This window comes from Eschrichtius robustus, chromosome 4 (genome assembly GCF_028021215.1).
Source record: "Eschrichtius robustus isolate mEscRob2 chromosome 4, mEscRob2.pri, whole genome shotgun sequence".
Classification (NCBI taxonomy): domain Eukaryota; kingdom Metazoa; phylum Chordata; class Mammalia; order Artiodactyla; family Eschrichtiidae; genus Eschrichtius; species Eschrichtius robustus.
The window spans coordinates 85,656,571-85,676,771 of record NC_090827.1 but is presented as its reverse complement, the minus strand read 5'-3'; the positions used below and the strand labels follow the sequence as shown (position 1 = coordinate 85,676,771).

The 20,201-nt window shown below is 42.4% G+C and overlaps 2 protein-coding genes across 3 annotated transcripts in view; one reads left to right on the top strand and one right to left on the bottom strand.

The window, feature by feature from the left end:
• Nucleotides 1–4,094: 4,094 nt before the first annotated feature.
• Nucleotides 4,095–7,769, top strand: SHISA3 (shisa family member 3). Its single transcript, XM_068542247.1, has 2 exons — nt 4,095–4,371; nt 6,914–7,769. The coding sequence occupies exons 1-2, from the start codon at nt 4,095–4,097 to the stop codon at nt 7,351–7,353; spliced, it is 717 nt and encodes a 238-aa protein (XP_068398348.1). The 3' UTR covers nt 7,354–7,769.
• A 9,627-nt stretch (nt 7,770–17,396) lies between these two features.
• ATP8A1 (ATPase phospholipid transporting 8A1) overlaps nt 17,397–20,201 on the bottom strand; it is a 230,557-nt gene continuing 227,752 nt past the window's right edge. For both annotated transcript variants that reach the window (XM_068542245.1, XM_068542246.1), the window contains exons 35-36: nt 18,705–18,796; nt 17,397–17,494 (exon numbers count right to left, since the gene is read on the bottom strand). In XM_068542245.1, the coding sequence (XP_068398346.1) occupies nt 17,397–17,494; nt 18,705–18,796 (190 nt within the window). The remainder of the gene's footprint in view (nt 17,495–18,704; nt 18,797–20,201) is intronic.

Below are 20,201 nucleotides of genomic sequence, written 5' to 3'. Positions count from 1 at the left end.
GGTTCCTGGATTAAGAGATTTATAGTGAGTGATCCAAGCAAGAGAATTCCATCAAGTCACAGGTAAAGTAATTAAAGGAAGGTTAGTGATAATACATCACTCCAGGAAGAAACTGGAGGGAGGGCTGAGAAACTTTTTGTTTTCTATTTTATTTCTGGATCCAGTGCACATAAGCTGGAGGGGATTTCCATAGACAAAGTTAACTGTCCTTTTTTACTTATTTTTTCCCTTCTGCATCCCATTGGCCTTTTCTCCCCCTTTCCTTAGGACATTTTAGTTCCCCACCCTTTCTGATGCATCCATTTTGTCCTGTTTTTCTTCACTTCTCTGCATTTGCTTTTCTTAAATCTTTCACTCTGCTCCAAAGAACATAAAACAAAGAGAAGTGAATGGGACAAGGTTGAGAAATATGGTCTGGTGCCAGTTTCATCCTGCTACCCATGCCTATCTACTAAAAACTTTTTTAAAAATGTAATTTTTATTCATGTATAAAAATAGAAAGAATTGCATTTCGATTTTGCCAATACCCTTCACCCAGTTACAATTATCAACATATTGCCAATTGTGCTTCAGCTTCTCTATCCTATCTTCACATCTCCATTTCTCCCCTCCCTTTTATTTCTCCCCTCCTTCCCTCGCTCTTTCTTCCTCCCTCCACTCTCCTTCTCTCTACTCTTTTCTTCTCCATATCCTCCTCCTTCCCCCTCCTTCTTTCTCTCCCCTCTCCCCTCCCCCCACTCTCTCTCTTTTTCTGGTGTTTATTAAAGCAAATCCCAGACATCATATCATTTAACTCATTTCCTATAGCATTTCCCGGAGGCCGGGAGGGCCACAAGAGAATGTAAGCTGAGGAAATGATCTCTTATGATTGCGTTCTTCTCCAAAATATGGAATTTGTGTTACTGAGATAAGGGAAGATATAGAATTTCTTAAAACCTCGACAAAATACCCCAGATGGTGCAGATTTTATTTTCCATCTCCATGTCCTCTCCCTAGAGTCTTTGCGGGGGGTCTATAAGAACTTTTTAATCTTCCTTTACCATGAAAGTAGTAATACAATAACAGCAACCTTGGATGTTTATAAACCTAAAAAGAAGGGTATGTTCTCTTCCTGTTTGCAAACAGCATTCTGAGAGCGTCACTTTTGCAGTATAAATTTGTCAGTGTAGAACTTGAGGAGATCTTCTATGACAAGGAACCAAACACATTCCCCCCCCGCAACCCCGTGCAAGCCCCCAGAGCTGATTGTTGTGATGGTATAAAGTTGCTTCAGATCAGGACCTAGATAAGAAAGCATGGTGTACAGTTGCTTTAATGTTCACACACATCAGATCTAAGGAGTATCAAGTAATTTGGAGGTTTGGTTATTTTCCATTAGTAAATATCCAACTAAATTTGAGTAAAATGTCTTCTAAATAAGTCAGATAGACAGGAGTTTGAATGAGGGAATTAATTATAGCTGGGTCCTAAGGAAAAGAATCCCACTGTGGCATAGAGAATGTAATTAATGGGAGGTAAGTGCCAACAAATCATTCCCTAAAATATTAATGCTATCAAAGAACAGCTGGATAATGAGAGAAACTTGACCCTTGGGGGACTAGCAGAGGTTGCTGTAGAACTTTAGGTAGTTGTGATGTCCTGGAATTCCTCTAAATTTAACAAAAATAATATTAAGAGGTGTGGTTCTGGGAAAGTTATTAGCAGTAAACATGTCTTTGTAGTTTTATCATCTTATTACGATCACTATATCTCACTGTTTCTGTGGTTCTACATGACTTTCCTCCTTAATTGCTCAGGGCTTGTACAATCCAAACAACACTCCTTTAAAAAAAAAAAAAAACACTTAAAAAACCCCCCTTTACGGTGCTTTGTGACCACCTAGAGGGGTGGGATAGGGAGCGTGGGGGGGAGACACAAGAGGGAGGAGATATGGGGATATAGATATATGTATAGCTGATTCACTTTGTTATAAAGCAGAAACTAACACACCATTGTAAAGCAATTATACTCCAATAAAGATGTTAAAAAAAAAACCAACTCTTTAGGGCTGGCAAGGATTTTTTTTTTTTGTACGTAAAAACAGAGTACCTAAGAAATTTCTGCAAAAACAATTTCCCATATGCTTAAGTTCTTTAAGTCAAGAAAAACTGTCTCATTGTCTGTGGATAAAAGTCTGAACTTAATTTGGTTTTACTTAATAACATATTATTGTCCCAAGAAATATCTAAGAAAGCAATAAAATATTTACACAGTCCTATTTAACATCTGAAATGCTGGGCATTATTTTTACATTCTCATAAATAAATGCTAATCCCAATATTTAAAATCAGAAATCAGAAGTGATTATTTACTTGGATTACCTTGAGCATACATTTTAAAACAGAAACTGTTTCATTCAGAGTTAAAAACAAACAAACAAAAAAGCTTCTGTGAACGAACTCGGACCCTCGGGAAGCCGCGGGCTTGGTGAACGCTTTTGACCGCACACTTTTATGGCCGGTGCGCAGCAAACTTCGTCGTGTTTCACTCAACTTGCCAACAGCTAAATCAGTGACACGGGCATTCAGCGTGTTTGACAAATAGGTGGAGATACGCGGGACATATTCACACGTACCAATAAACGATGACAGGAAGTTCAGCATGCCGTAAAAGTAAATTCTTGAGTTGAGCCCAGGTTTCACATAACGCCAGTTTCATAAGGCACTTACGCCGCCAAAGGAGCAGTGCCCCTGAAAATAGCACACGGGGGACACATCATTTAAATAAATGTGTTTCTTTGCCCGAACAGAAGTTCAGATGTGCTCAATTATCATTAATTTTGTTCTTTTATTTCCTTTGCGGGAGCGAATGGAGAAGTCGTGCTCTTTGAGGTTTTGCGAGCTGCCCTCGGCAGGCGGAGGTGACCGGCGATTCTTCGCCCGGTGGCGTTCGGGTTAGGGGGGCGGGGGAGAGTGCGAGTGTGTGTACATTTGTGAAGATGTGCCGTCCCTTCTGGAAAAAGTGGAAACTTAGGTGGAAAACAGCGCAAATGTGGGCGGGCCCTAGAAAGCATGCTATCCGCCCAGAACCCTCAGAACAGGTGTCCCAGGAACGAGGCCAGATCTGTGCAACAGACGACAGAAGATTCTACAAACCCCAGTTACCGAGTTCGTTTTTGATTACATCCCTAAAAAGCAAAGCCCTGGTCTCCACCCGCGCGCTTACGCGCGTGGATAGATGCAGAGACCCGGCGGCCCTGGCCCTCTGCGGAGTTTGCTGGGCTGTGCGAGAGCTGGAAGGTGTGCGTGGAGAGGGCCTGATGCCCCAGGTTTAGTGTAGAGTCCTGGGGGAGCGCGCTGGGCGGGGGTGGCCCGGAAAGGCGGAGAGGGGCGCGCGAACCAGAGGGCGCACAGGACCGGCGGTCGCGCCGCGCCCGCTGTGATTAGCTCCGGCGGCGCGCCCCGGAGGCGGACTCTCTCTTAACCCTCGCTGTCTCCCCCTCCCTCTTCCTTTTTAAAGGACGCCGTGGAGGCAGAGCTGTCAGCAACCGGGAGGCCGTTTGTACTTGGCCGCGGCCAGGCGGACTCCAGCTCCCGTGACAGACAGGGGCGGGGGCAGGGGGGCCGCCTGTCCCGGGGCTCCGCACGAGGGCATCTCCCATTCTCCTGCCTTCGGGCTCCGCTCTGGACCCGGCAGCGGACGCAAGTCGGGGTGCTGCGCGGCCCGGGAGTTGCCAGACCCGGGCGCGATGGCTCCCGTGAGGAGTGGGGCGGGAGGTGGCCGAGGGCTGGGCGCGCCCCTCGCGCCGGGAGCGTTATGAGCCGGGCAAAGGGCCGCTGCAGCAGCTCCAGCCTCAGCCTCGGCCGGCGCCTTCCGCCGGCCCTTGCCCACCCGCCCCCGCGCACCATGCCGACCCCCGGCCTGTGGAGCCCGCCGCGCAGCCCCTTCCTACTCTCTGGCCCCCGCTAACCCTCGCGGGAGTGGTCTTGGCCGCCGGGGCAGCCGCCCAGGCCGCGCCCCGGGGGGAGGCGGAACCGCGGGGCGCCCGGAGTCCCGGCTCAGCCCTTCGCTCTCCAGCCGCGTGCCCCTCCCGGCCGCCCAGCGCGTCCGCGGCGATGGGGGCGCTGCTGGCGCTCTGCCTCCTCTTGGGCTGGCTGCGCGGGGGTCCGGCGGACGCCCAGCAGTCCGGAGAGTACTGCCACGGCTGGGTGGACGTGCAGGGCAACTACCACGAGGGCTTCCAGTGCCCGGAGGACTTCGACACGCTGGACGCCACCATCTGCTGCGGCTCCTGCGCGCTGCGCTATTGCTGCGCCGCGGCCGACGCCAGGCTGGAGCAGGGCGGCTGCACCAATGACCGCGGCGAGCTGGAGCACCCCGGCATCACGGCGCGTGAGTGCGGGCCCACGGGGGGCAGACCCCGCCCGGCCGCCCGGGCTGCCGCGTGTGCCGGCCGGTGTGCGCGCGGACAGGCGCGCCAGACTTTCCCGGGTCTGCGCAAAGGGGAGGCTGGAGGTGGGAGGATCAAGGGAGGAGTGGGTGGTCGCGTTTCAGGTCGGGCCCTCTTCCTTTGCAGTCCCGATTCCCGCCACAAGCGGTTTCCGCGGGTCTACCCAAGAGAAAATTTTCGAGGGACAGTGAGGACCGCGGGGCTTGCATCCGGTGACCCCGGGGAAGAGAGCGGGAGCCTCGGGCGCTCGCGACATTGCAGAGAAGGGCTGTAGGGGCAGCGCAAGGCAGGACTTGGGTTTTAAAGGACGGTGAGGGTGCCCCAGCGCGCGCCTTGGGCGCTCCGGGAGCTTTGAGAAGTGCCCATGGCGCAGGGAACGCAACTCTTGGGGCGCGCTTATCTGTAGCCCCACGGGCGTAAGGAACTTCAGACACCTTTTTTTTTTTTTTTCTGGTGGCCTTTTGGTAGTGTTTCTAAGACGCTGCCCTATTCTCCCGACTTCCTTTCATTTCTCTGCATCGAATTACCCTCTCCGGCCCACCCCCTATTGTCACGCTTTTCAGAAATGCCCAGGTCCTCTAGCTGGAGATTTAGAAACCGGGGTCGCAGGGGCTTCCCCGCCCCCTATTCTCACATCGGAAAACGCGAGTCAAATTTCCACTCACTTCAGAGCGGAATAAATCACGACCCCAGCAGAGAGATTTTACACCTTAAAAAAAAAAAAAGAAAGAGAAAAGCTTTCCACCTGAATCGGAACTTCAGGGCAACCCTTTAGTGCTCCAGGCGATGGTTTTATGGCCGAGAAACCGGAGGAGCGGGCGGAGCTAAGGGCCGCGACACCCCAGAACTCCGGAGCGGAGGTCTGAGGCCGGCAAAAGACGGTCCCCGGGAAAGGCGGGGAGAGGCTGGAGAGATCATTGATGGCGCTGGAGCCCCCGTCCCCCTGAGACTGACAACCCAGAGGAAAGGGGGCCCTGCCCTTCCTTAGAACTCCATTAGACTTCCAAGGAATTTAACTTTGGAGGGCAAAATACCAATCTGCAGGACTGGGGAAGAGGTTTCTGGGGAAAAGATGTTCAGTGGAAAGGAGAGAACTCTAGGCTGGCCTGGCCTGTTAGGAAAATACAAAGTCTTTCCGAGCTCTGCAGCAGATGAGGCAGTCTCCACTCTCACCAAGGCTGGGTGGGATCTGAGGGAGTCTCAGGACCCGTGGCTCTCTCGCTCGCCAGCTTGTATGTAACCTTGGGCAAGTTACTTAACTTCTCTGGGCCTCTTCTCAACTCTACAATGGGCATATGGCTCTCAGAGAAGTTAGGTTGTGAATTAAAGGAGTGTAAGAATGCTTAGCAAGGTGCTGAGTAAGTAGTTCATCACTTAAGACTTGCCTTCCACAAGGCGCTGGTAAATGGGGCAGAATGGGTGAGCTTACACCCAGGAGCCCCACAGATCTTGGGGTGGATGGTTACCTGTCGCTCATGGCCTGGGTGACTTTGGGAAAGTCAACAACTCTCCAATGTGCTTCCACACCTGGAAAATAGAGCGTATCACGCCCACCTCACCGGGTCTCCATGAATCCGACAATAAATACGAAAGAGCCAGGCACACAGTAGGGCCTGTCAATGCAGGCTTGCTTTCATCTACCTCTAAGCCAGGGGTGTGCATCCAAGTGTGGCTCTATCAGGCAGGGGACACACCTGGAGGATTGCCCCGGGGGTGCCTCTGGGGTAGGAAATTTTATGTCTGCCTTGTAGAGAGAGAAGGAAACTGGGGTTAACTCTGAGGGGTGCTCTCCCAGAAAGTCTGGGCCACTAACACCAAGAACTGCATCACGATCTATCTAAGGTTCAGCCTGACCTTCCCAGAATTTGGGTGGGAATCGGGAGGCAGAAACATGGCAGCTGGAGGAGGCATCCCAAATTGTTTCTGGAAAGAAGTATCCAGAGGTGACAATTTGTGATGCAGTAGGAGACACAGTTAATTGGGGCCCACTATGGATTTCTTTATCCTGTTCTTTCTGTAGTCTTGTAAATTCCTGGGGGTTTCATTTAAAAGGCCCGGCTCTCTTTGCTTAGATTGGAGATTCTTGGATAGGAGATGGATTTTCAGCCTTAGAGCCCTTAAGCGCCCCGCCGTGATAAAACTACTAAAACCCAGATTGAAAACCAGTGTTATAGTAACCCCCCAAACTCATCCTTTCCCTCTCTCCAGTGCGTGAACGTGAGGATAGATTCTGTTCCGATTTCCAGATGTGCAGTATGATGGCTAATTGCTAACAGAGTCTACAGTATCAGTTTGCTTCCTCCCTGCTAGGAGCAAGAATATTCCATCATCACAGTTTGCACTTCAGAGGTTACCAGTAACAAGCTCTGAGAAGCTGGGCTGACAAGGGTAGTAATGTGGACCTCCCACCTCCCACCCCTAAGCAGCCCAGAGTTTGGGAGACTCTAGTCCCAGCATCTGTGCCTGTCTGTTTTTGCCTTTTAGAGCCTGTCTACGTTCCCTTCCTGATCGTTGGCTCCATCTTCATTGCCTTCATCATTCTGGGCTCTTTAGTGGCTATTTATTGCTGCACCTGCTTGAGACCCAAGGAGCCCTCGCAGCAGCCAATCCGCTTCTCGCTCCGCAGCTATCAGACGGAGACCCTGCCCATGATCCTGACCTCCACGAACCTCAGGGCACCTTCCAGGCAGTCCAGCACGGCCACCAGCTCCAGCTCCACAGGGGGCTCCATCCGAAGGTTCTCCTTTGCCAGGGCAGAGCCAGGCTGCCTGGTGCCCTCACCACCCCCGCCTTACACCACAGGCCACCCAATCCACCTGACCCAGCCGTCCGGTTTCCTGGTGTCACCCCAGTACTTTGCTTACCCACTCCAGCAGGAGCCACCACTGCCTGGGAAGAGCTGTCCAGACTTCAGTTCCAGTTGACAGGCCATGGCTACATGGCTACAGATCCACCGTGTAGTGCAATGGCAGACCCACGGACGCTGCTGCCACGGCCACCAGGATTTCTGAGGAAATTTCCCTTGAACCCAGCAATGTCATGGAGGAAAGTGCAAGGAAAATACAGCACCTTCTAATCTTGAGGTTCCTGGCTCCAGTCGCAGAACGGCTGTTAGAGAATTGCTTTCTGGCTTTGAAAACATGGTGACTATTACATTTCAATTTATGTTACTTTTATTCAAAATAGGCAGCAGTCCGACTTTAAAGTTACAAATTGGCTGAAGATGTTTTTATTGGACAACTCAGCTATCCTGCTTAGAAAAGGCCTACGTGTTCTTTTTTCATTATAAGTTGTTTAGTGAGTGATAATACAAATATATATATAAATAAACAAAGAAATATACCTGATTGTAATTATTGAAGGTTCACTTAAAAATTAATTGCTAAGTAAACTGAGGGGACAGTGGACAACCTATTTATAATTTGGGGAGCAACTTAACCGTGAATAATATTAGCATCATGAGAACAGTTACTTTTTAAATTAACAGCTAAATTTTGTTTAAAATATAAGAGCGTCTTGAGAATACAAGATTTCAATAACCACATGAGAAGTTTAACATTTTAAATATTTACTTAGATATTCATTGTAACAGAGATCTTATGTAAAAGCATTTCCCCCACCCACCCGAGGGAGTATTTATTGCAGACTTTTTGTTCAGCAACATTTAGTGTTTAAATGAAAGTTGGACAGTTGGTTCTTAAAACATTTATTTGTAAAATGACTTATGTACAAATGTAAAGGTTTGTAATTTAATGTATTTACCACATTGACGGTACTGATTAGTAGTCGCACTGTAATTTTTTATGTTAATAATAAGTGTGGAGTTCAAAGTCCAGCTTTGGCTATAATCATCTAATATTATGTATCTTAAGTGCCACTGAATTCCGTGTCTGATGACTAAATATTTGGGCATATATCCTGCTGGATTAGAATAAATAAAATGCTTTATGTTTTCATGAAATCTCTTTGAAAGATTAGATCCAAGTGCTTCATTTTATCGTCTTAATGATACTCTTTGCTATTCAATAAAAGGAAATGTCTTTGCTTAACACTTCATAAATTGAAATGAAAAAAATCCTACACTGATTCTGAATTACGTTAGAAAGCTATTTTCTGCAGTGGGACTCCTGCAAGCAGCCAAGGAAGTGAGTTTTTATGGAGATATCAGCCTGTGGGCTTCAGCCCTCGGATGTGTTATTTGCATAGATTAAAAAATTGGGACATTTCTCATAAGAATCTGATTTTTGGCTTCTCGTGGAAGGAAAAGGATGTGGCACTGAGGGTCCTGTTGTGCCAGGGGGTCAGGAGGTCCTCTTCAGAGAGGAGAGTTGCCTTTCGCCAGCCTCCTGCCCGGTCTCCCCGACCTGGCTCATCTCCTTCAGTTTTGTTGCCTCCTGTCCCCTACGGATGTCCTTTGAAAACCCAGGTTTATATGAATTCATACTATCATCATATGACATCCTCAACAGCTCTTGTCAAATACAGCTATTTAGAGGTGGAATTCTGACCTAAGGAAGGTCATCTGGCCTTGCCCTTTGCTTTCTAGTTGAGGAAACAAGTTGGAAGATACTGTGCCTTTGCCCACTCTGATGGCAGAGGAGCTCTGACTTCTAGTCTCCTGCTTTCAACTAACAGTGGCCTGACTCCCAGGTATCCCAGGTTAGCCCCAATAATTCAGGAATAAAGGGAAGGCAGGAAGGGAGAGAGGGAAGGAGGGAGGGAGGAAGGAGGGAAGGAGGGAAGGGGAGAGGAAGGGAGAGAGGGAGGGAGGGAAGGAAGGCAGGAAAGGAGGGTGGGAGGGAAGGAGGGAGGGAGGGAGGGAGAAAAGGCTGAATGTAAAAGGATAAACATTTGTGAGAAGTTCTGGAACTCCTATGTTACTAGGCTGGCTTTATTTATGTTTGTTACATTCTGCTCCTTTGATATTTTAAAGTTAATCTTTACTGGGCTTTTATGACCCAAACACTATTCTAAATATTTACATGTACTAACTCATTTTATCTGTAAACAATGCGACAGGGAGGTATTATAATTCCTATTTTATAGATTTGGAAACCGAGGCATGCAGGAGTGTAGTAACTAGCCCAGGGTCCCATAGCTAGTCAGTCCTGGAGCTGTATGCATAACCATATTCAAACAGCAAGGGAACAGGTTTGCTACACTGGCAACTCACACCCCAGAGGCGCCCTGCTGTTAATGTGATGTTTTTTCCAAATGAAGCAAAGTTTGATCTTCTTTTGATTTGCACAGTAGTTTCATATCTGGAAAATTCAGTGTATATTAAGGCAGTGGGGAAAACACTTTTTCAGTACGATGGGATTAGGTTTTTCCACCGAAGGGAATGGAGGGACATTTCAAAGTCATGCCCCTGGACGTCAAGTCTTTGTTGGGTGGACTGTCCCATGCATTGTAGGATCTCTGAAAAACAGAAGTTCCGTATTTTGAAAGGTAGTTATGCAAATAATGGGTAACATTTATTAAGCACCATGTGTGTGCTGTATGACATGTATCACTTAATCTTCACAAACCATAAGTCGGGACTATTATCACACCTGTTTTGCAGCTAAAGAAAGCAAAGCAGAAAGGTTGAACACTGTGCCCAAGGTCAACAATAATAGAGCCAGGATTTGAACCCAGGCAGTCTGCTTTGAAACTCTACATTAGCTTTATGGCATGTACCTAGAAGGCCTAATTTTCTCAGGAAAAAAATATCCAACCTACTTTTCAGAAAATCTATTTGGGGAGGAGTGATGGACTGTAATACTGTACATACCCTGCAGATAGAGGGGTTTGTAACCATCAATAGGATTGGTGCTACATTATGAGAACATAGACTAATACAGAGCACAAGTAGAAACACTAGAGGACAAACATTTCTCCCTTTATACCTGAGACACCTGAGAGAGCAGAGGGTGATTTAGATGGATTTTGGAGTCAGAGTGTCTGGGTTAGTTTCCTGGGTCTGTTACCCATAAGCTGAGTGACTTTGGGCAACTTACTTTACGTCACTGTGTCTCAGTTTTCTCATTTGTAAAAGAAAGATGTTGATGGTACCCTATTGCTGAGGGTTGTCTTGACGCATCAGAAGTCAGAAGCACTCTTAAATCACTTGTATTCTAGAGGGGAGGGAGCTGTGTAGTAAGTCCGCAATACGCAATAGAAAGCAGATGAAATATCCCAGCATATAAATGCAGGACTGAGTTCTGTGGGAGGGCAGATCCAACGCTGATTGGAGTGCAGGGGACAGAGAAAATGGCCCGACGCTTTGATAGAGTTAGTCCCTGGTAATCCACGGCCTCCTTTGATACCTGGCCAACTTCTCCTTATTAACTGCGACAGAACACCCTCCCACCCTGCACTCATGGCCTGTGGATTTATTTTATCATCTGCTTTAGAAAAATGTATTCAATAAATTTGCTTTAAAATGCTTATTCACTCCAAAGCCAACACATTGTATTTTTAATTGTCCAAATGCATAGGTGTTCCCTCTTATTTTCCCACCTGTTTATTTTTCATTGATGTTATTCTTAGCTATTCCTCATGGTGGAGAACTTGCCAGATTGACTTAAATCTGTAGGAAATTTTCTCTCTAAAACCAGATAACCAAAAAGTTTCCTGAAAATATATACAATCACAATTAGGAGTATGATACGTTTCACTGGGTCCAGATCAGTTTACCTGTGCATAACCTAAAAAGCTTATTTAGTATATGTTCAGGAAAAATAAGGATTTACTTACTTAACTAAGGGAACAAACTGTCACATATTTTTATATGTATAACACTTTCAAAATTGCAATTAAACAGTTATTAATGAAATTATTCTGACAGAGAATTTTTTATTTGAATTGCTGGTTATATAGTTTGTACTTGAAATAAAGACTGAATGGTAAAAAATATTTCATTTTCCAACAATTTTTTTAAAAAATTTATTTATTTTATTTATTTATTTTTGGCAGCGTTGGATCTTTGTTGCTGTGCGTGGGCTTCCTCTAGTTGCAGCGAGTGGCGGCTACTCTTCATTGAGGTGCACGGGCTTCTCATTACGGTGGCTTCTCGTTGCGGAGCACAGGCTCTAGGTGCGCGTGCTTCAGTAATTGTGGCACTCAGGCTTCAGTAGTTGTGGCTCGCGGGCTCTAGAGTGCAGGCTCAGTAGTTGTGGTGCATGGGCTTAGTTGCTCTGCAGCATGTGGGATCTTCCCAGACCAGGGCTCGAACCCACGTCCCCTGCATTGGCAGGCGGATTCTTAACCAGTGCGCCACCAGGGAAGCCCTCCAACAATTTTTATTAGCTTTTTAGTGAAATGATCCAGGTTAGGAAGATCTTTCTTCACTAAAATGAGTGGCTCTGTATTACTGAAATGGAAGGTTTAGGTCTGAGATGCCATAAGCCCATAAAAACAAACTATAAATGGGGATGACGCATTGAATTTATGGGAATGTATTTCAAGTTTGCTGTTTCCTTATGGTGGTATTAGATGACAGTGCTTATTTTAAGGGGGATGGAGTTGAATGTGAAAATATTTGACATAATTCACAGGTAACTTTTCTGAACATTGTTTTGCTGTGGTTTTGCATGGGGGGGACCCACACTCAATCGTTGCCCTTGGAAAGGCGGTGGGAAGGAAAGGAAGTCGGGCCCCAGACAGCAAAGCACACACTGCCCCTCGCTCTTATGAAACCAGAGGCTGCTCACATTGCTTCCCCAGCGCCTGCTTGTGAACTAATCCTGTTCTAGCAGTTTTCCAAATTGCATTTTCAGTTCCTTTTACCAAACAATGGTTATTTTTGATTAGGCTCTTGTCCACGTTTCCAGTGTTTCCTGTATTTTTGTCTCACGTGGCAATTTTAGTATCTTCTGGTTACTTCCTTCAAATTTTATTGGCTAAATGTGGCCACTTTCTCATATACTTAAAAAATTTCGGTGGGTTTAGAAAACTTAAGACATTCATGCCATGTGAAAGGAAGGAGCCGTGAATTAGCTGTTGACTTAGAGGCCGATTTAAATCTGTAATGAGGACAATCCTGGGAGGCTTTTCTGACTGAAGAATCAAAATATGGTAATTTTATTTTAAAAATTGTTTTTTTGATACTTAATTATCAAAACTACCAGCTCATACAAAACTAGAGTTAATATACCCCACTTTATGTTGGGCTGAATGGGATTACAATGCAGGGATATTTTGTATATCACTGGGGTTGTAAACAAAATGTTAATATTGTTATTAAACAGATACACCTTCTCAGACTAAGAGCAGATTTGAGGGTTTTATAAAGCAATATAGTTTCTAAAACTAGCAATTAAATCTTGAACAATTTTCTTTGTGTAATGGTAAAGTTTATTTCATTTTTAACAACAGAGGACAAAATGTTTAAAATTTGCCGTTTAAAACATGCACATTCACAAAAGGCCAATGACACATAACACTGCATAGAATTGAATATTACTCGACTTTAATAACTATTTATAAAACACAGTGCATTGAACATCGAGATAAACACACCTGAGAAAACTACTATAATCACAGATTCAATACTCTCCACTCATGCAGCTTCACAATTTCTACAGCAGTTTCAGCAGGAATGGTTTTTCATGGAGCTGAAAATACTCTTTTATCTTTAATGCAAACTGCAATTTTCCATAGTAGCTGCCTTCCAAGGCTGCTCTTTTTAGCCTAATAAACTTGAAAATGTGAAAAATGAAGCTTGAAGTAGTAAAACAAGCAACAAACAGTATTTACTGCATTTATGGCTTCCAGTCTAGAACCATGAAACATAAAAACATATATTTTTAAATATTCTGCTCACATCTTTGCAAGAGCAGATTTACCTATGGAAAGCTGCTGTTAATGCAAAGTAAGCAAGTATGAAATCTAGCTTTTTTTTTTCCTACTTAAGGGAGATTTATTTGCTGAGAAGTTTTGTGAGCTTTATTAAGAAAAGTTCTTAGAGGCAAGCTAAACAAAAGTTTCAATTAAATTAGTTCATATTTGTTTGTAAAATAATTTACTTACTAAAAAAAAGTTGTGTGGAGGACCAATTAATTTGTACACTGAATATGAAATTCCAGGTAGGCCATGAGAGACTTTTATAAGGCAGAAATAAACATCAAGATTTACAGCAATAGCCATGCACGAGCCTAGGCCACTTTACATATTAATTCATGCAAACCATAAACCTATCAAAAACACAGCTGCTCTCATATAGAAAATAAATCAAGACGAAAAATGGAAAACATTTATTTCCTTTCCTTCAAAATTTAACTTACATTCCATTTTAATAGCTGTTGAAGGCTAATTAAAATGCAGCAAAGTATAACAGTTTCACAAGTGACTTCAGTTATTTTAACGTGAGAAAAATCAGACTATGGTCTCTTTAAGAGGCATTATAGAAATGTTGATCATTAAAAAGCATTTATTAGGCACCGAACTGCATGGTGTTACATTAAATAATTTACAAAAAAGAATTCCATAGGCCTGGTTCATATGATGTGAATAGGGTGGGAATTTTCTCAATGAATTTTGTACATAATTACAGATTTATTTGGTAATGTAAGTTTTAGAACCAGGAAACATCAAAGGGCAAACTGCACAAAAATAAACACCAATGATTATTTAGCTTTGTAATAACGATGACATTGTTATAAATAAAAAATTGTGAATATGCAATCTAGTACTTTCAGAATGGCATTCGTTTCCTGAAAGAATATTTAAATGACAGATTACAAGTGATGTACCATGCACACAATGCAGAACAAACTATCACGTGACTTTCATACTGGATATTTAGAATGCAGAATTGCAAAATTAAAATATAAAATGTTATGACCAGAATAAATGTTGATTTCTTGAATTCATTTTTTCCCCTGGAAATTAAGAGGAATCGCTGAGTCCATTCAATGACCATACAATTCATGTAAATGGCTAATACTGAATAGAATACACGTTCACCTGACTTCATTAGAAAAAGCTTTCCATTAACTTTGCCACGTTGCTGAAGCAGGCTCACATCAGACAGAGTGGCGTGTGGGAGGGTAGGCAGCACATATGTCATTTAAAATTTACTACATTCCTGAGAAACACCATTTTCCTGCTAATAATTTCTACTATATAGCATCTTTCTGGGTGGGAGACACCAATATATTTTTATTTGAGTATGTAAAACATTTAGAAAGTTCATGCTCAATATCACTGTGTACTCGTTAACATTAAAGAAGCAACCTCCAGCTTTTCAGGGTGAAATGAATGAGGATTTTCTGCAGTAAGTACTATTTTCCGAATTGTAAACATTGTAAAGCAACGGTGTTAGCATTTGCCGGAGTTCCTACAAGGGACTTTTTAATCGAAGAGTGTCCCTTATTTCAGAAAATACACGTTAAAAAGTCACCTCGTTTATTTTAATCTTGGTAAAACTCTGTTACTTCCCCCCACCACCCAAGGTTAAAGAATCAGAGGGTTTTTCTCTAATTAACACTACAAAGTCACTGCAATTGCAATGTTATCTTTTAAGTTTTACCAAGGTGGTCACTCCTTGCTGCCTACTCCCAACTCCCACCCAAGAAGCTAAGAGACTGACTTAATGTTGATAATTCAAAAATAGATCCATGGGACCAAAAGGCATAAATTAGTCATGTTTCAGATCATGATCTTCCACATGATTAACCATGAGTCTTCCACTCATGTGGAAGGGCTCCACAGAAATGATTCATGTTTCAGGATAAAAATAAAGCATTTCGTTTAAGCCAGGAAATTCAATTCCATTACACTCATCACATTTTGATATTAAAATTTTGGAGAAGGATGTCACCTATGAGGTGAGGGGAAATGGAAGCAGCCCTTTTCTGGAACTGCTATGAAGTGTTCCTCTAGGGGGATGTAGTTTATTCTTCTTCTTTTTTAAAAATCCTTATTCGTTGTACTTGATTTTTGTTTTTCATTTTTTGTGGTTTGACCTCAACTCTCATCATGGAGGCCCAGAAAAGCTGCTCCGAATAGCCATTCAGTAGACGAAGACTGTTGAAATCTGAATTTCGAACATGATCTTAGACCCTTACGCCTGTGGTCTTGTTAGATGTTTGAATTTATGATTTTCTTAATCTGATCTCCAAATGGGAAGGGTCTAGGGAGTGAAGTACGTCAACTCCTTGCCCCCTTTAAGTTCAAATTATGTATGTTATAACCTCTCTTATGTGTAGAAAATGTGGGAGGCATACAGGTAACTAAATAGCTAAAAATACAGAGAAGGAAATAATATATAGCTGAATTTTAAATCTAGATTGAGAAAAAGGACAAAAAAGATGTGAATTATTAAACTCAAGGAGTGATTTGAAAATCTCCTCTCTTCTCAATTGTAGTTGACTTATTTTTTTTAAGAGGAAGTTGTACCTATTTTGCTGGTAAGTCCACTTAAAGGCAAACAGGCTTTTGAATACAAGGCAAAAAGTTTGCTTCAATCTCTGAGGTGTATCTGAAAGCTAGAATTCTTTTTATTTCCACATGAAAGCATTATGTTAAAAATAGTGTAGAAAACTGGTTGTGGTTTTTAAACAGCCCCTTCACCATTTATTGTTGGTGGCAAAATAAGCATTTTCAGATGTCTTGGAAATGCTGAAAATAATTAAACTCAACACACATTTTAAAGCATATTAACAAAAATCTACTCATGATGAACTTTTCTTTGTAAAGTTATAGGCTTGAGTAAAATAGGTGTTTTTAAAATGGGTAAAAGGTACTACGTATTTGTCCCAATTAGCAGTGTGTGACTAATTTTGGGAGCTGCTTGACTAGTGAACTGTGAAGTCATTCTCAGTCTTAAGTACAGGGCAGTCACCATAACACTGGGCATGCCATTGAAGACAGCAGGCATCTCGAGTGGGCACTAACAGGGAAAACCAAAACACAGGACAAAAGCTGAGTCTACGGATATTACAAAGGCCCATGCATTTATCCAACATGGTATTCCAAACACCTTGACAGAAGCATTGGAAACCTCACATAAATATGTAAGCATATTTTTCTTAAAAGAGAAAACTCGAAGACAAAATGACATCACTCAATCTACAGCAGAAGCCAGGTTGTTAGAAAAATCTAAATGATGATGAAACCTCATTAGAAAGGATGGAGACATAAATACAGTTTTAAAAATCAGTATCATAAAGACAGTCACATACCACGTGTGCACTGCAACTTGAACAAATAGACAAGACGAACGAGAAAGAAGCATTTGTAAGGCTAAAGGTGCAACATCACAGATTTTAGTAGCAAATGCCTTGAAATACTTGTTTTTGCAAATCACTCTTAGATTTGTAAAGTCAGGCATGCAGATCTTACAGCAGAACTAGAGGTAAACCTTCTCTTAAATTTCTGGGCAAATGACTACTGAATGACAAATACATTTATTAAACTTCTTTGGCAAACATTTATCAAGACAATTTTTGACACAAACACTTATTATTATTAATGTCTTGTTTAGAAATTTTGCTCAGTGAGTCGCTTCCTTAAGAAGGCTGGTTTTTTTCAGCATATACTGAAATCTAAAATGGATATCAAGGAGTCCCTTTAACTTACTACCATTTTAGAGATTTGTAAAGGTCGGTTGCCTTGTGGTATATCCAACACACTGATAGTTAGTTGCAGCCCCAGAGTAACAGCGTAAGAATACTGACCTATTCTCAGTTTAAGAAAACACTCTGGCAAGATACAAGGTCATTTTCCATTTCTGTTTACAAAGACTTAGTAAATACTTTAGAAAATCTGAAAGAGATGGTGTTACAGTATAGTTGCACAGTGCTTATGTCTATAATATACATGAATCTGAATGTCAGTCAATGAGATGAGTTCAGATCCATTTCCCCTCCTTGGACCAGACTGGAATTGGTCAGCAGATTCTGGTGAAGACCTGGGAGCTCCCCTTAGAGACGTGGCAGAACTGGCCTCTCACCCTTCCCCCCCCCCCCCCCCCCCGCCCCCGTCACCACTCTTCGGGTCTCTGCTTTGTGGTATCATACGCTCTAATCACTTCAGACTGTGAGACGATTCCATTTTCATCTTGAGAGAAAGCATACCCGTCTGTAAGTTAAAGATAAAATAGAAATGGTCATCTTGAAGTCGCTGGAAATCTCTGTTATTCTGAGTGTTGAGTGCTCATTTCCTAACTTGGGGAACTAATGCATCCCTCCCACCTTTAAAAGCATGAAGACACTAGTTTTTAATGTCTGTAAAAGGTACAGACTCAACTACAAAATGAAGAGTGAGATGATGGTAGCTTAGATTCTAGGAGCTGTGCTCCCTAGATGAACAGACGCTCTCGGCCCCCCTCAATTCTCCCTTCAGCATCTCAAGTCCAGCCCCTCTAATGTCTGCTTCCTGACTAGCAGAGGGGTGGGGAGTGCAGTCAAGTGGGTGCGTGTATTCCATATAGATCAGGCGGATGAGAGGGAAGGAAGAATAAAAGCAAAGAAGAGGAGGAGATAAACACACACAACTTGGAATAGTGGAAACGTGCTCTCCTTCCCTCAGAAGACATTATTCTGGGCTCTCAGCATCTACAAATAAACTCACTCATGCCCCAGCCTGGTCCAAGGGGGCTTGGGGATAAGAAATGACCTCCAAGGGAATCACACCTTTAGAAAAGGCCTCTTGAAGTATAAAGAGCAAAAGCATTAAACATGAGTATATATAAATGAAAATAAATTACATGTGGAAATAACATGAAACAAATGATATATTACTAACACACATACATTTACCACAGGGCTTTATATATTATATTCTTTTTTAGATCCTTGAAATGTTAAGAGGGCGTGATACCTAATAATTTCTTACAACTCTAAATATTCATAAATATTTTTGAAGGGGAAAATACATGTTTCATTGTGCGATGTTTCACATACCTGTCATTGTGTATGAAAGCTGAAAAGGCTCTTGCAAAGTTATTCAAGTAGGAAAGATAACAATACAGAGTGAGCTTTTAAGAGTTAAGATTTATTTCACTGGTTCTTTTTAAGACTTAAGGAAACAAGGGGCATGCGGGAATATTTTTCTTGAAGTGAAAGCAGCAAGATTTTCAAATGCTCTATCTCTTTTGCTGAAAGTGAGATGGCTGTGGTCAAAGGATTCTTTAAACATTTGTTATTTACATAACATGTTGCAAACGTGCAAAACTTGTTTTAGGTGTTAACTGTAAATAGTTAAATATCTCTAAAGTCAAAATACTGCTCTCAGATCCTATGAGGTAATGGCAGAGGATGTATTTAAAAAACAGAACTCAAATACTTACGGAGCAGGTTTTGTTGCAATGATTCTGATGGGTACAAGTTCACGTGGTTCTTCTTAAAGACATTCTTGAGCAGTTGCGCCCTCTCCGTGAGGCTGCAGAACAGGTGCAAATGTGTGAAATGAATTATCAACTTGGCGGAGAACCCAGAGTGCCCACAGGACCACCAGAGAGAGTCAGACTGACACAAAAGATTGCTTGAGAAATCCAGAGTCTAGTGATTATTTCAACCCCATTTTCTCAGACAGCAAAGGAGGTTTCAAGTATTGCATATTTCCGAGGCCATTTTTTTCCCCCCTGACAGCTAAGGAGAGTTTTGTCCCCAGTAGTCCAGTCAAAAGATTTCCCCACCCCCAGTTATATTTAAGTCAAATACAGACACAGAACCTGCACAATATAATTAATAAAAAATACAAATTCTACCAGTAGTGTTAGTGGTTTCTAAAGTCTTGGAATTTAGACTTACTAAATATAGCAAGCATGGCATTTTAGAATTCAAAAAATTAACCATTAGTATACCTTTTTCCTACTTTGCACATATTCTGGTGTAAAATAATTTTTTTAAGTTATACAGAAAAATCTGAAAAATTATGCAAAGAAGAAATTTCACAGACTTTTTAATTAGAAAAATTCCATTACCACTCTAATATGGTATGAAATATGTTCCTTAATTTCATTTTAAAATAAAAAAACTGTTCTCAGAAAATAATTTACTAGGTAAAGTGACAAGAAAAAACATGTTTTTTCAATAAACGTTTAGAAGAATCTTCTCTGCAGATACAAACCCATGTAATTATGTAACTTTTAAAAGCAGAATCCAAGAAATAATGCATCTGTTTTTCTCCCCTGCACACAGAAGTGTTTCACACAGTAGGGAGTCAAATACTTGTCAGATAAATGAATTTGAGTAATAATTCCAAAGTGCACTTTTAAACATCACCAATCCTCCCAATCATGCCATTTCTCCATTCGTTGATTTATAAAACTTTGCTTTGATATCAAACACATAACAAGCATGAAGAGCTAATAAATAATCCACATGTGTTGCAGCAAATGTTTATGCAATTTTGTTTTAATCACTGGAATTGACTCAGTGGACAAATTTCCATCTTTTAGTTTCCCCACTTTTAAGCTTTAGTTAAACTGCTGTAAGTTATGTTAGTTCTGTATTTTGCCAATTTTTTTAGACCCTGAAAGGGAACAATATTTATCATATGCAAAAAAAAGGATCATCTGCAAAATGAACTCACTGTAATTACAAAAACATTTAGGCTTTTGCTGAAATAAAATATTTAGAAATGTTGACATTTGTAGTAGTCTTACACACATTTTTAAAAGTCTAGGGGTGTTAACTGCTATTTATTAGACATATTTTATTGTCATTGGGAATTAAGGCAAGAAAGCTAATTAATCTTAAAACTCTAGTGGTTTTGCAAAAACTTGTAAAACTTGTTTTTGCTAGTGAAATAAACAGATATGGGGAATGAGAAAGAGCCATTT

Coding starts and splice junctions, on each gene's coding strand:
- SHISA3 (XM_068542247.1), top strand. CDS start 4,095: ATGGGGGCGCTGCTGGCGCTCTGCCTCCTCTTGGGCTGGCTGCGCGGG. Junction 4,372..6,913: donor GCACCCCGGCATCACGGCGC/GTGAGTGCGGGC, acceptor TTTGCCTTTTAG/AGCCTGTCTACGTTCCCTTC.